Source organism: Cladophialophora bantiana, assembly GCF_000835475.1.
Source record: "Cladophialophora bantiana CBS 173.52 unplaced genomic scaffold supercont1.19, whole genome shotgun sequence".
NCBI classification, from domain to species: Eukaryota; Fungi; Ascomycota; class Eurotiomycetes; order Chaetothyriales; family Herpotrichiellaceae; genus Cladophialophora; species Cladophialophora bantiana.
In genome coordinates this window covers 458613-474165 of record NW_015971593.1, presented here as the reverse complement: position 1 = coordinate 474165, position 15553 = coordinate 458613, and the positions used below count along the sequence as shown (strand labels likewise).

General features: G+C 52.4%; 5 protein-coding genes across 5 annotated transcripts; 1 reads left to right on the top strand and 4 right to left on the bottom strand.

Annotated features, from left to right (window-relative positions):
- Nucleotides 1-432: 432 nt before the first annotated feature.
- Z519_10735 (uncharacterized protein) lies at nucleotides 433-2841 on the bottom strand (the record flags this gene model as incomplete). The annotated part of the gene is made up of 2 exons (XM_016768451.1): nucleotides 433-2025; nucleotides 2092-2841. The coding sequence occupies 2 exons, from the start codon at nucleotides 2839-2841 to the stop codon at nucleotides 433-435; spliced, it is 2343 nt and encodes a 780-aa protein (XP_016615358.1).
- A 5665-nt stretch (nucleotides 2842-8506) lies between these two features.
- On the bottom strand, nucleotides 8507-9100 carry Z519_10734 (uncharacterized protein; the record flags this gene model as incomplete). Its single annotated transcript, XM_016768450.1, has 1 exon — nucleotides 8507-9100. The coding sequence occupies one exon, from the start codon at nucleotides 9098-9100 to the stop codon at nucleotides 8507-8509; it is 594 nt and encodes a 197-aa protein (XP_016615357.1).
- A 1104-nt stretch (nucleotides 9101-10204) lies between these two features.
- On the bottom strand, nucleotides 10205-11102 carry Z519_10733 (uncharacterized protein; the record flags this gene model as incomplete). Its single annotated transcript, XM_016768449.1, has 2 exons — nucleotides 10205-10696; nucleotides 10764-11102. 2 exons carry the CDS (start codon nucleotides 11100-11102, stop codon nucleotides 10205-10207), a joined length of 831 nt encoding a protein of 276 aa, XP_016615356.1.
- Nucleotides 11103-12171: 1069 nt separating this feature from the next.
- Z519_10732 (uncharacterized protein) lies at nucleotides 12172-14113 on the bottom strand (the record flags this gene model as incomplete). Its single annotated transcript, XM_016768448.1, has 7 exons — nucleotides 12172-12553; nucleotides 12620-12687; nucleotides 12788-12952; nucleotides 13023-13160; nucleotides 13225-13465; nucleotides 13528-13762; nucleotides 13873-14113. The coding sequence occupies 7 exons, from the start codon at nucleotides 14111-14113 to the stop codon at nucleotides 12172-12174; spliced, it is 1470 nt and encodes a 489-aa protein (XP_016615355.1).
- A 798-nt stretch (nucleotides 14114-14911) lies between these two features.
- On the top strand, nucleotides 14912-15508 carry Z519_10731 (uncharacterized protein; the record flags this gene model as incomplete). Its single annotated transcript, XM_016768447.1, has 1 exon — nucleotides 14912-15508. The coding sequence occupies one exon, from the start codon at nucleotides 14912-14914 to the stop codon at nucleotides 15506-15508; it is 597 nt and encodes a 198-aa protein (XP_016615354.1).
- Nucleotides 15509-15553: the final 45 nt, after the last annotated feature.

Here is a 15553-nt window from a genome sequence, read left to right as displayed (position 1 = left end):
CGGTGGATCAAGTCTTTTCACGTCTGTTGTTTGTGCTTTATCGGCCAGATTCAAGACTACCAACTAGGAAGAACAATGCGAGTTTTCCAATTCCAGCGCGCTCATCTTTCATTCCTCGACATGCCATCCATCAGTTTCAAATCAATACCCTTTAAAACTAATAATCCGACCACTTTTTTCAAACACAGCGCACCATGACCAGGTCGAAGATGCGATAAGCTAAACATATGAATGTATATGTATATCCCCCACGGCTGGCGCTCTTGCGCGTCAAGTAGTTCTCCCTTCATGTCCGCACAAACGCCAGTCCCGCTCATTCCATGATGACATAGTAAAAAAAAAACTCCCTTGGGTGGATGGCATAGATACAAAGATGATCAAGGGGTGCTTGATGATTAGAAATTATGTTGTCGGGCGCATGTTTCTGTCGTTTCATTGCGTGTAGCCTGGAGGCTTACCGGGACCCCCAGGACCGCCTGGTCCCTTGCCCATAGGACCACCCGGTCCGCCCGGTCCTCCAGGGCCCTTTCCGCCAGGACCCCCTGGACCACCAGGACCTCCGGGGCCACCAGGACCTTTTCCTCCTGGACCGCCAGGGCCTCCGGGTCCGCCCTTGCCCGGAGGAGGTCCTTTCATAGCAAGACTACTTCTCTTCCTCAATTTTTCGCCAAAGAGCCATAGGATGATCGGGACGGGAATTCCAATGCCAAAGGCGGCAAGGGCCAGCACTGTGTTACCCCAACCGAAATGTAGGGCATTGTACATTGCTGGTGCAAACAGCGGGAAGCCAAAACCGGCTAGAGATCGCAGAATCGTGACAGCAGCCACGGCCGAGGCAGCAAACCTGGCGTAGGTGTCGACCAGGTAGGTAGTGACGCACTGGAACGCGGCAATTGTTCCAATACCAAAGATGAACGAGCCAATGTTGGGCACAATCCAGTGAGTTTTGGCTTGTGCGGACCATCCGTAGACCAGAAGACCAATTGGCACGAAGAAGGAAAACGGAATGACAACCGGCATTCGGTATTCCGGCTTGCCTTGCCCTCGAGGATCCCTTGCCTTTAGTTTGCGGTAGATCTTGTCACCAGACTTGCCGCAGAGAGGAGCACCGATGAAGAAGCCCAAGCCCAAGGAGATATAGTTGAGACCAGCAATGCCCACGCTTTCGCCGTACACTTTCATGTAAAGTTCCGGGAATGTCGAAAGAGCAAGGTAGAGAATACCGTACGAGAAGGCCATATACAAAGCCAACACTTGCACGATAGGCTGGCTGAACAACATTCCAAATGATCGAGCCATTGTCTTCACGATCTTCTTCCAGACCGGCTGGTCAACCTCGCCCTCGCCATCAGCGTGCCAGCGTTTATCACCAGTCTGTTTGCGGATCATCTTGGCCTTCTTGTGCAAGATATAGGGAGTGTAGGTCTCACTTAGTTTCCAGAAGCCGGCGACGAGGATGAACGAGTTGACAATCGAAGTGGCATAAAACATCCACCTCCAGTCGGACTTTTCGGCAACCCAGGCGCCCACGATGGGACCAACAGCAGGACCGAGCAAGGGCCCCATGGCGTAGATACCCATGGCCTTGCCACGTTCTTCTGGTTTGAACAAGTCACCCAGGACACCGCCACCAATCGCAAGGGGCGCTGAACCACCGAGACCGGACAAGAATCGGAAAGCCATCAGCTGTTGCTTGGTTTGAGCGAAGCCACAGGCAGTGTTGAATGCCAGGAACACTACGTTTGAGGATTGAAGGATGATGACACGACCGTACAGCTCAGAGAGTGGACCAAGAATCATAGGACCGATTGCATAAGCCAAGACGAAGATGGACAGCACGATCTGCGACTCAATCGTGTTGTGGATGTCGAATTCTTTGGTAATTTGCCCAAGGGCAGGAGCGACCATGGACGATGCTAGGGGTGAGAGGAATGTGAATGACGCGGTAAGCATTGTAATTGCCCACTTCTTGTTCGAGGGCCAGTTTTTGGGGTTGAGTTGATCATTGGGGCCGTTGAATTTGACCTGGGGGGTAATAGACATTAGCAGCCATATCGATCATGTGGAAAAAGACTCGATGGAAATACTTACCAGAAAGGGGTCGTCATTTGGAGGACCACCCGGACCACCAGGACCGCCAGGGCCACCCGGTCCAGGACCACCGCCCGGTTTCTTCTCCTTTGGCAAGAAAGGCGTGGGAGTGGCGGGACCATTTTGAGCCTCCAGATCAAACTTGGCTGGGTCTTTCCTGTCCATCATGCCATGGCCATGATCTTCATCACACGTGCACCAGGACTCGTGCGAGTGTTTACTTTGTGCCCGGTCCATTGGAGGAGTCATCTGCTGAGAAAGTGGTCTCTTCTCATCCCGGGGGTAGGAAGTGTGCAGCGTGTTCATAGCCAATGTCTCTTCAGATTGCGTCGGGTATCGGGGAACCGATTGGTCATAGAGTGAGTCGTTGTTGTTCAGGTAGCCTTCTGCCAGCAGTCTCTGGTTGGCTACGAAGTCTTGGTCACGGTTGAGGTAGTGGTCATCGCTCACGATCCTCGAGTCTCTCGTGCGGAAGGAGGGAGCATAGGAAGCTAGGGAATCTCTGGGGGCGGATCGCATGGATCCTTGATCGTCATAGCGGCCGACATGATAGTCTGGGCCATCGTCGTAAAGGACAGCGAAGGTAATTTCACTGCTGGCGCGGTCGGAGCCAGGTGAGGGTTCGGCGGGTAGTGAACGGTGTCTGTAAGGCTCGGTCGAGTTTAAACGTCGTAGCGAAGGAAATCGTGAGTTCAACGCGGGTTGCGATAGGGGTCGTAGGAGCTGGTTGTTGGTGCCATCATCCTCCATGTCGTCGGGCACTAGCGTCGAGGTGGGATTCTTGCTGTCGTCAGAGGTCGGGAAGAAGGCTACAGTATGGCGAGGAGGCTGCTGCTGCTGTTGGGAGTGCTGGCCTTGAGCTGAATTGGGACGCGATTGGGAGTCGTAGCCTCTGGCGACTTCCCAGCTGTCCCACGAATTTGGAGCCGCCAGTGTGAAGGGACGTACGTGATTGAAGAACAGATGAACGAGTGTGGTTTGTCCAGAGATTATTACAACAAAAACAAACAAATTCGAAACGGGTGGACAAAGCGTCGAGGACAGGGAAGGGAGGAGGAGGCAGGAGAAGTGAGCGAGCTGAGCGAGTGTAAAAGCGAGTGGTGAAGTAGTTAGGAGGTCGGCAAGAAGGGGGAGGGAGCCACGGACAAGAATAAGATCCGCGCAGTGGACGGGCGAGATGACGAGGATGGGAGGGAATAAGGGACCTAGGGAATTTTGGGCGGGAGGAGGAGGTGGAGGGGGGTGGTGGGTGAAGAGAGAAGAATAGCGAGTGTGAGCTGGATGGGATGTTGCGAAACTGCAAAGGAGAGACAAGAAAAGCGGGCTCGCGGTGCAGCGCAGCCTGGTAAGTACTGTAAAGCTGCTACGGGCCTGTGGGCTGTGGACGGCGGGCGGTGGGCTGTGGGCGAGCTAGGGGCACTAAGTGCGAGAGAAGGGCCCATTCTAGGCTGGTGCTATGCCGCAGCGGGTCTTGGATGACCTGGGTTCCTGGCATAGTTGGACCCTAGTACTATCTGGGAATAGCGGCCAGTGAAGCCTGGATGGAGACGGCATTGGGAGCTGGGAATTGGGAACCCATACCACCGCGGTGGCAGAAACGACTGAGCACTCGACTCGCCATGGTCTTCAGACCCCAATCCCAAACCCCAGCCCACCGTGCGAGGAGGCTTTGCCGCTCCAGTAATACCATCTCGCCGCCTTTCCACTGTCAGTCGGTGCTCGGGTCATGGGCCTTGCGACGGAGTGAGCGTTGCTACCGGAGTAACACCTGCTAAGATGAAGAACCTCCGACGGGATGGATACCGTACGAGTAAGACGCCAAAGCCATTTCGCTGGCCGGACAAAAGATGTGGCTGTTTGGCTGTTGACCTGGCTGAGAATGGGGAACAAGACGCAGGAATAATACCGAGTATTACGGAGACACCGAAAAGAGATTGCGAGATTGGAAGCCTATCAGGACCGCGATAGGCTTCGCGTAGCCGCAGCCCTCTGGGATCTGGGGAGGTGGCAAGCTGCAAGTGATGATGGTTGCCATTGTTCTGAATAATGGTCCATCACTACAGACGAGGCCGACACATCTGGTGCGTGTTACAAATGGCACGGCATAGCCAAACGTATTCCCAGGGCATGGTATGGGCGTCATGGATGGGTGCATCCTCACACAAATCGTATTATCATGCTCACCTACCCTACTAGTTACACTCTTCTACGTTAGTCTGTTTTACAGTACTCGTATGTATACCTACAAGTAGGTAGGTATGTACACGAATACGAAGGGCTGTAACCATCGTCGGCCCTTCATTCCGTTATGCTTGCAGGTACTCCGGACATATGATGAAAGGAGGAGCCGCCCAGACGCGACAAAAGCGACCTGAAATCTCACTGCGTGCCTAAGTACTCGCTATAAGATGATTAATTGTCGAGCCCGGCTCAATGAAATTCAAGCCCGTGAAAAGAATCTAAGAGAAAAGCTGTGGGCAGCTCCCTCGGGCGTCGAGGCTCAAGCGACAGCCTTGGTGGAGATTGTTAGGGCATCTTGGGTGCTCGACTGGTAGACACAGCGCCCAGAACACCGCTCGGGCACCGCTCAGGCGTCCCGATTTGCAGGTGGTCGGCCCCCAGGACGAGGCGTGGGTGGCCAGTGGCAACCGCCGTTGCTAAATTTGAGTCCGTAGCGCATCGTGCTAGTGGATCCCAAGGCCTGCGCCGCAATCTTGATCCGTGGTATCCTGGCATCCTGGCAAAAATAGCCAATCGCCCTGCATCTGCCCCTGTTTTGGCCTGCGACTGCTCCTCTTGCTTCCTTCCCGGTACCCTCCCTCCACGGACTTTGTCGTCCGACACACCGAACTAGCGGCGCCTCGTTGTGCCTTGCGGTGGCTCGCTGCCCGCCGACTTACCTGTTCCTGGTCTGGTGGTGGACTGTCCAGCCAATCCCCTGGCCCCTTAATCTGTTGCCCGAACAGACCGAACTGGGTTGTTTTGTCGTCGAATCAACGTCGAGAAGACGTCATATATTTCAAAAGACCATTTCAGATTGATACTGTTATGATCATCTCGTCGTGGTCGTCATGGTGATAGATCCTGTTGAAGTAATTCTTGTCTGCTCGTCGCGCTCTCCCGAGTACTACCAGATGAGTCGCGTGCTTTGGGAAGTCCCGTATCCAGATACTTACCTCGTGCACACCCCTTTGTCGATATTCCTGGGCAATAACGTGCTCGTTTGGCTTCAGCAGGATCCAGACTCGCCAACTAATCTCTTTCTCTCTCGCTTGTAATCTCTCAGCGGCGCCTTGGCGCTCCTGCCATTCACCACACACCCACCGTCGCGCTTCTTTGGGCTTAATAGAGATCCTGCTGTGGCCGCGTTGGAGGAGGCTTTTGCTCCATTCTTGATTGAAAAACGCTTGTTGCCAAAGCTTCGAGAACGATTGCACCACCACGACGGTGCCCCCTTCCCATAACCACACGTAAGGCGCATTCTCGCTTTAGCTCGTTCTTGTCTAGGTAATGGTATAATTGGTGTCGAATCCTGCGGACTAGATTGCCACCAAGTAACAAAACGGGCTCAATGGTCCAAGCCAACTAACGTGCCATCGTGAGTCCACTCGCCCTATCCTCGCTTCTTTCCCACGACTTTATCGCCCGTTATCAGTCTATCAGAGCGCTTGGTTTGCACGGCAGATGGACCTCGACGGTAGGAAAATCCCCTTCTCCCCGCTTATCATAAGAAGCCACCAGGGACTCATCAGTTTGGTCACTCCAAATACTAAGATTCGTCAGCACCCTACTGTAGGTATGTGTGACTTCGTCGAAAAAGGCTTTCGCATGCTGGCGCTATTTCTCCATTGGGTCGATATGTGTGGTCGACGGCTGCTTGTTCGTGAATCATGTCGCATTTTAGACACCATTTGATGAGTGTCTCTGACCTAAGGCCCACAGCCTGTTCATGGCTGATTGCTGATTGATGGCTCGTAGATGGTCGAACTTCGGCCATATCTGATTTCGAGTGCACCATCACATTCCCCCCAAGCTTGCCTCGAGTCTGTGAATGACAGCAAAAAGTAACGTGGTCTTGCAGCGTGCGCTGGTCAGGGGACCCATGACCCTTCTGGTGGCTTTCGGCCGTTGACCACTATCCTGGCAAAAAAACGTGGGAACCTCTTTGCCAGCCCCGGGCGGAGAAATCTGCCTCGGTGGATGTTTAAGGCTGGAACAGGACTGTGCGGCTAACAATGAAAATCCCTTCAGATTTCCCTTATAATAGCAGCTCCCCGCAATGCTAGGCGAGCAATCCTGCTCAGTGCTCACTGACAACTACTCGTAATAATTGCCGGGACCGATCAACTTGATACAGACATGTAACGACCAGGCGAATCGTGTCAGCACCACTGTGCCGGCGGGAACTTCCACCATAACGGCGTCTTGAAGCCATCAACTGTTGACGAAGACAAGGTATCCCCGTTTGCTTCGTGAAGGGACGGCCGCTTAAATGCGCAGGCGGCAGAATCCGTCGAGTTCGATGCCTATAAAAAGACTCCGACCAGACTCAAAAAGGATGCGGAGCATATCGGGAATACACCCGATGTTACTCAAACGACTTCTGAATGAGGCAGACATTCAGTTAATGCTTTGTACACCAAGTCTGGGGGCCGCCCTCGGAGTCTCGTGAGCCGCATCAAGCGCCTCATATTACGGGCTGGCCTGATGGGTGACCGCTGTCGTTGATGCCTGAGGCCGCTGGAGCCGCCGGTTGGGGTGTGCCAGCTCAACAAGCTAGGATATGCAGATAAGCCCGGGCATGCAGGTGGTGATTCGTAGGGCTATATGGAGCAAACCCTTCAGGAGTCTTCAGCTTGCTATTTCATTTGTCATTGCGCGCAAGGGAGGCAGATCGCGTATGCTTGAATCTGTAAGTCATTGCGTCCAACCTCTCACTTTTGAGCTTGGCATTCCGAGGCCTGGCAATGAATGTCCGTTGATATTCGAACATTCACATGACCACCAATGGCTTCCACCTTCCCCATATGGTGAGGAATCGAGATCGAGACCAACACACAAGTATGTGCTGGACTGTCTTGACTGTCGTACGTTATTGAAACACAGAGATTTGAATAAAGGTATCATCGCTTTGGATTGGGCTTCACACATGCCCCGTTTAGTCGCAAAAGACAGCTCGAGCATTTGCCGTTGGGATGAATAGCGGTCTCCCGTGCCGTCTGCCGTTATCAAAGGGTGTCTCAGCTTCGGAAGACTGCAGCAACGCCTTTTTCTGGAATTGACCATGTGACTTCTCTTTCGGTATCCCACCCGCACATCCGGAGGACATATGCAGGTATGAACACGTCCAAGGGAACTTCGTTGGCGATCGAGAATGTTGCACTTGGGGGTATTTTGAGTCCAGTGGATCTCTTCCAAGCAACGATCGACTCAACCATCACCAGCCCTTCCACGAAGGTTTAAGTTCACGGAAACTTTGAAAACCTCCACTAAGGGGAGTGAGACAGTTGAAATTTCATTCCGACAATAATAACTTTGCAGGAATGTTGACAATGCATTATTCCAAGTTCCTTCAAATCGAGTATCGATACGGAGTAGTGGCTAGACTCTGCCGCCCACGTAGGAAGGGGTTCGTTGACCGGTGACCACATGGATCTTCGCTAATCACCCAGACTCGGGAATTTTCGAGGTGGCTTTGGGCAGGCGCGCGGTACATGCTGAGTAGGTCAACCAGGGCTGGATGTTCGAAAAGCCACATATCGTCACCGTTGTAAGTTGTCGCCGCAACTTCTTCCCCTGGTTCCGCCAACAAACCCCCGCAATCCACAGGTTTTCTTATCGATTCTCCCAGCCACCTGATATTTGGATCCCCGCTCTAGCGCAGATAGCTTCGTCATGTTTGAGTTTTTCCAGCCATTTGCTTTATCTTTTTCGCAAGAAGCGCAAAGTCTAGCATTAGGCTCCCGCCTTTGAGCAAATGCTGCCTGCTCGCATGATCTCGATTTGAGACATGGACTAATGAGTTGGATCGGCTCCTTATCGACCTCTCTCCCCCATCCCCGCGTATTGCATGCTTCAGGTCGGTCATTAGCTCGCTAACACGGTCGAGAAACCTGTTTAGGCCTCGGCCGCGTAGATGGGCTTGAAGAAGTTTCTTTTGCGGTGTTCATCGACAGCCCAAATGTACGGGGCAGTCATCCCGCTCTCGACATGTGGCGACACTGGCTGGCGGTCGAAAACGCCCAGGTCGCTAATTGCGAACGCTTCCTGCGCAGGGACCCCACAAGTGAATCGTGCACCTAGCACTCCGCAAGAATCACATCTGAGAGCAAAATAAACACGCGGTTCCGATGCAGCGTAGGGAAAGACTGGAGTGCGTGCTACTAGCATAGATCCCCGCGGACGTGAGGCGGCATTACTGTGGCTGTACAAGATTGCCGTGCCCGTCCGTATCTCTGTTTGCTCTCCAAACACCTTCTTCGACTTCTCCAGTATCCGCGAACCACTCTCTCTTCCAGATCTCTGCTCGAGCCTTGACTCTCTCCAGGATCTCTTCAGCGCCTTTCCAGCCGCTGGCACGGTGCCCACTGCTCACGCTAACAGCAATGCTCTCCTCTTCGACCTTGACTTCGCCCAGTCGATGAACAATGACGACTTTCTCTAGCCCATGCTTCTTCTGTACATCCTCAGCAATGGCGTAGAGAGATTTCAAGGCCAGGGAAGGATAGGCAGAATATGAAAGCCGAGAGACAGGGCGATGGTCGAAGTTGTTGCGAGTGGTGCCCAGAAACAAAACGTTGGCGCCAGCTGTGGGTGAGCGGGTGAAGCGTAAGTACGCTGGAATGTCGAGAGGGTCATAAACGAGTGAGATATAGATGGTTTCGGAGGACAGGGATTGAGGGAAGTTAGACGGGTTGAGAACAGAGATGGCTGCGGGTTTAGAAGACGAGGGTAGCGTCGAGGACGCATCTGTCCTGTTTGTCACGAGGGATGAGGTGTCTGTCGGCATGGTTGGTCCGTCGAAGTGAGGTTTGGGTAATATCGGGTAGCAACACTTCTATCGCACTGGAATTAAAAATGGACGATACCAGACCTTCACAATGCACTCATCGTGGAGATCATGTCCATAAGTCAAGTCATTATTTCTCCCCGTTCCAACTCGTATGCGGCGAAAGGTTCTGGCTGATGGCGGAAACTATGGGAGCGACGTCTTCTTTAGCAGTGCAGTTGTTCCTGGATGCGGAGGTACGTCATATTATTATGTATGGTGAAAAATATTTCATCCCACCACCGCAAACAAACCGCATCCCACTCACCAAAGTCCAGCTCACACCTGCCCATTCTTGATCCAACTCCATCGTGCCTGTCACCTGCTTATTAGGAAAAGAAGAGCAGAAAGGAACGCCAATGAAGACATTTCAATCGACATCTCCCTGCCTCTCCGTTCCGCTTCTTGACAGCGAATAGCTGACGTTAGACGTCTTGGACAGCCTGCCCAACCACACTCTCCCGTCATTGTGAGGCGACTGAGCGATGCCTTTTCATTCGCTACCAAAATAATGCAACATCGCTTCGCGCAAAAACTCTCCCCACACAAGAAACCAGAAAGTCCAAAGCAAAAAAACATCCGAATTTTGCAAAAAACGGCGTCTTCAGCCATCTTCAATGGAGCCACGTCTATGCTTCACCGCCTGCCATTTATCCCCTTCCTTTCCACTCATACGGATCGGATTGCGGTGTTTGTATGTCTAAACCCTCGCTTGCATATGGATTGCCCTGATTCAGAAATCAGACTTTCCTAATGAAGAACTTCACGACCCGACAACAAGAATGAAGTGGCTGGTAAGCAATGGGATTGGATGCTGGGTATATGCAAGATCAGAGACGGCGTCATCTTGGTTCTGTGTCCAGCCAGGGTCGGATGGTGGACATGAGACAGTACACCTGTAGATCTTTTCTCATCCGATTGCTCTTTCATTGTTGTGATACATCTCTGTTCTTTTCATCATGAGTATCAAGGTACAGTATCTCAGAAGTGGAGTTTTGTTTACACCATCACCTTCGTCCGTCGCCATGCCGTACAAGAGAGAATGGGAGGCGGGCAGCGCTCAGCTCATTGCTTACCACCAGGCACAGCTTCTTTCTTTTCAAGATACGGCAGTGGCGTCGTATCAATTGGCTTCCTCTCTCTTCTCCAATCCTTGATATGCTGCAGCACAATGGCCGCCGCACTCTCAGGGGTATCTTGCCTTCCAATACACTCGACAAAGTCGCCTTCAGGATCCATCACGTAAAAGTATATGCTGTGGTCCACCAAGTAGTCCTCTTCACCTGGCTTCAACTCTGGCGGCGTAGAGAAATATACCCGATATTGCTTACATACGTCTTTTGTCTGCTGCCATGTACCGACTAATCCGAGGATGGCGGGATGGAACTCGGCCAAGTATGCTTTGAGGACTTCGGGCGTGTCGCGGTTGGGATCACAGGAGATGAAGATCGGCCGTACTGTGTTCGGGGCTCTCTCTTGAATAATATCGAGGGCTTCGCCCATTTTGTCGAGCTCGTCAGGGCAAATATCCGGACAATGACTGAACCCGAAATAGATCTGCCAAACAAAAGCATAGGTGAGCTTTCGAGAGGCACTCCATGTCTTGACCAGGAGGGGAACATACGAGTGAATACTTGCCCAACAAATCCTTGTCCGTGAAATCATTCCCATCTACATCCTTCAATGCGAATGGGCCGCCGACCTTCGGTTTCCCATATCCTTTGCTCATCTCCACGATTCTCTTACGCTCCAATCTCTTCTTCTCGAACTGGAAGTAAAATATCATGCCTGCGCCGACGCCGACGAAGAGAGCCGCTGATCTGAATGAGAATGGCTGCACACCGAAAGCGTCAGAGGAAGACACGTACCCCGGATAAAGATACGTACGCCTGTGCGTTGGTGCGATCTGTCTCCCGCTCTCAATCTCGGGCTGGAGGATGAGAAAGGCCGCGTCTGTAGACATTGCGATGACAGAGCATATCGCCGTGGCTGCTGCGATTGAACGGGAGATGGTCTGGTTCGAACAGGCATCGTCCGGCAGTGGATCGATCTGCAACTGCTTGACGCAGGCTGAGCAACTAGTCGTTGCACGGCTCGCTGGAAGGAAGGTATACGTCCAGGCATTTTTATTGACAATTCGATAGCGGAGATGCAGGAACTGGTTCGGAGCATTGTTGATGGGTGGCTTGATTCAAGCAACTTTCCACTGCGGCATGGCACCTAATGCGGCACCTGAAACGGTGAAACTAGAGAATCCGAAGCGCATTCAATAGTCTTGCCAATCTGCCTCGTCGCACTACAAACCTTTCTACTTTTCCTTTCCGCTGAACAGGCACGATCTCAGGACAAGAGGGAGATTAGCCGTGATGCATCCAAAACTAACAGCAAACGTAAGCTTCAAAGAGAAGGTCGATCACAGCTATGCCAGTACAATTCACCCTCCTCGCATTCGCTCCCTTCCAACGTTTGCCTCCTAACCTGCCTCATTAACATCCGACTTCTCTTCACAACCCTTGAGGGCTCTGAGGATTCCCCCTTTCTCTCCATGGTGTAAGTGTGTTTGAAACTCAGTCTCAGCTTGTTCTTTTTCGTGGAGACTCCTGGAATCCTTGCACATGTTCGCTCGACCTTCTTCCCTCTCTTCTGTTTCTGCTCTTGGAGCGGGTTGTCTAGTTATTGCCCTCGCCACCGCAACGTGGTTGTACTGGGAAGCACCATGCTGTCGTCCCAGAACAACTTCACGGTACAACATGTTCTGGCCCGGTTCAGACATGGATCCAATCAGGGTGCCTCGTGCCTTTCATCAATACTTATCTTCCGTAAAGGGGGTAGATCGACGAAGTTGAAGTTGAGTGTCGTCGACGAATTTCGATCAGGTCAAACGGGCGGACATTTCGCCTCACCCTTAATTGATTGACGCATACAGCAAATGACGGACGAAGACTCGATAGAGGCATTTCCTAGCATACACAAATTTTCCTCCTGGGTCAATTCCACCATGTTCCCATCCTCGCTTTCAGAATGCCGTCACTTTAACTCTGTATGGTTGGTCTTCCATCTCGAACCGCGACATCCGGCACAATGGGATGCTTGTTCTGATCCTCTCCCGCCACAGGCGGCGGCACATACTCTTTGCGCCCAGCCTTGTGGATACGTCCATTAATCATGATGACATTCAACTTGCCGTGATCCTGGAGGATGTCGATGTTGTCAATCGGGTTGCCGTCAACCAGGATGCAGTCTGCGTAATTGCCTTCCTTGATCTGGCCCATCTCGTCGGCTCGCATCATGAGTTTGGCCACGCCGTAGGTAGCGGCGATGATGGACTCGTGGGCGGTGAAGCCCATCAAGTTCTTGAAATGGGCCAAATCACGAGCATAGGTTCCATGAGGAGTCCACGCGAATCCATAGTCACTAATGCGCGACAGCTTAGCGGCCGTCCGCGTAGACGAGGTGAGAGAATCACAGGAGCATACTTACCCGCCCGGGAGAACCACAATACCTCTCCGATGCATTTCACGAAGGCCTCGCAGGGCGATCTCAAGCTCCTAGTTGTTGACCTTGAGTTAGCATATTTAACTCAAGTCAACTGATGTGTTTGAGGCAGTCGTGTCATTGCGGCTGGGGACTTGCCTTCTTATAACCAACTTGCTCGGCCTTCTCGTGTGAATAACCGAAAGCCGCCGCGTCGTTCAAGGTTGCAACGAGCCAGTTGATTGCTGGAGCCACAACATGCTTCGTCCTCGCAGCTTCCAGCATGTCCATGCCTTCTTCGTCGATGTACGACCCATGATAAATGACGTCCACTCCATGCTGCAACGACATTGTGAGTCCCTCCATCTCGAGTGTTTCGGACTGTGGATGAGTGGGATATGCAACTCACCTTAATGCACATCTTTACGGAATCTCTCGCTCTTGCGTGAGCACAGATGGATTTTCCTGCCTTGTGTGCTTCGTCCACACAGGCCGCCGTCTCCTCGTCCGTGAAATAGCAGTCTTGGGCTGATCGTACCTCGCAGATCTAAAGGGCCCGAGTCAGTAATAAGTGGACATATCGCGGCTCGAAGGCCTTTTTTTCGGCCTACCTCTTCTCCGGACATGACCAATTTGATGTTGTCAACCCCCAGGCCAACATGATGTCGAATGACTTCTCTCATCTCCTCGGGGGTATCTGCAAATGCTGTGATTGCTGATTCCAGGTCACCGTCATGCTTGGCCATTTCCTTGCCGTTGGCGAGAGACCGCGGTCCTGGAATGTCACCGGCATAGATAGCGTCCCTAATTGCGATGTCCTGCCGCTCCTTTGCAGATGCAGCTCCGTAACACCTATCAAAGAAGATCAGGATTTTCCTCTCAACATCCGGAGAGACACAAAAAAGATGTCATACATGGTGTAGCCGGAATCTAGGTAGCACTTCGCGCTCCGTGCCGTCAAAAGCGTGTGCTCTTCAACGTTCAAGGTGCCCAGAGAAGCGAGGTCGCCGCCGTTCCAGGAGAAGTGGGTGTGCGAGTCGCCCAAGCCCGGCATCAGGGTCCTTCCCTTTCCTTGGAACACTCGAACATCCGGGTCTTTCAGCAACTGGTCCTTGTTGGCGACATTACCGACTGCCTTGATCCGTTCACCTGAAATAAGAAGTTAGCGGGCGAACACATTCGGGTAGGACAACACTGGGCCAGGACAGCACCCCCTCGTCCAAGACGTCCGTCTCTTCCTATCTGTCTCTATGTCTTACCTTGTATAAAGACGTCGCCTCGGTAAATTGGCTTTCCCGTGCATTCCAGGATGTTTACATCAAGGAAAAGGACTTTGGAGTTGGGATCCGTGCCCAGGATCTCGTACTTGGGAGGCTTAACGCTCTCGTTGAATTTGATGGCATCAATATACGCGACGTTGCGCGGAGGACCATCGTAAGGCTCGGGTTGATACGCAGGAGATGTCCACGGGACATCTTCCACGATCCTTGCTGGAGCCATGTCGGGAGCAGTTCAGGACGGGATGGAACAAAAAAAAAAAATACTTCCAAGAGTATCTTTCCGGATTCCCCGGTCAAGTAACACAACCTCGCCAGATATATTTTCTCACGTACGGCGTCTTTTGATATGGTATTTGATCGAGAAAACAGTCGGGCAAAAGGGGGGTTGAGGAGGGCAGCGCATCTGGACTGCCTACACCTCCACCTACTGCACGGATGGCATCTTGCCGGTTCCTAGGATCCTCAAACCCTCTCAAGCGCTCTTAGCCCAACAGGACACGGCTCTCCTCTCCTCAACATGTGCGCAATGCGAGGTGTCAAACTACTTCCATCCGTCTGTGCCGAATCCTTCTTGCTGCTCATGCACCCCGCAAGTTAGGTCCCCGCGTTTATCCACCCATAGGCATCCACGTAGGAGGTCAACACTTCAGTCTTGCAGCAAAGAGAGGGGTTGGATCCCCGTAGATGTGATTCGCACATTGGTGACGTTGCTTAGGATTGGATTCCACGCGCAAGGGCGGATCCTTGTCACATCCCTATCGAAACCATTCACACACCAAAAGATCATCCGTGGCGAGTAGGATCCCCGCCGGGAATGGACGGGGATTGACGGGCTACTTCTGAGAGGGGAGGGGTGGGCAAAGGGAGATATGTACTTGAAGATACTGTATGTACTGAGCACTTGTCACGCCCGCGTCGCTCGGTTGGGAAAGAAACCATTGGCGGCACAATTTTCCGTGAGGGGTAAACGCTCTGCCATCAAGAGTGTGTTGTAACGCCTAGGTCTTCAGCCAAAGTCATGGGATGGGTGCAAGCATCACGAAGGGGCAGATTTGGACCGACAAGTAGTAATAGTCCTCTCAAACAAGATGGCAAGGTTGTTGCTCATGTGGAAGACGTGGACGGTGCCAGTGACCAGGAGGACGATGTAACGAAGAGGTCGTCCTCAAGCACTACCGGTACCGGCACTGGCACCAGGAAACAATTCCCCTTTGCTCCCGAGTCACTATCAGACGATGCACTTCCTTTCATCCCGAAGGAAACGGTGCTCGAACGCGGCAAGCAGTCGAAGAAACCATTGCGAGACCAAGGGAATAATCACGACGGAGAAGGGAAGCAAGAAGACAACAACAACGACGACGAACATTGGATCGTCATTGACGATATCGTTTTTGATTGCAGCGATTTCATCTCTGAACACCCCGGGGGGCAACAGGTCATTCTCAGCTTTGTTGGAGAGGATTGTTCATGGCAGTTTTGGCGGTTACATGGCAAGAACATCATGGAGCAATATGGCCGTGCCCTCAGGATCGGGAGGACCGAGGGCATCAAGAACAGATTTGTCGAACCAGTCAGATACGTCGGCTTATCAAAACTCGGTGATGATGGCTGGTAGAAGAGTTGTGGCGAGTTACGATTTTTCTAGAGAGAAGGGACGGGC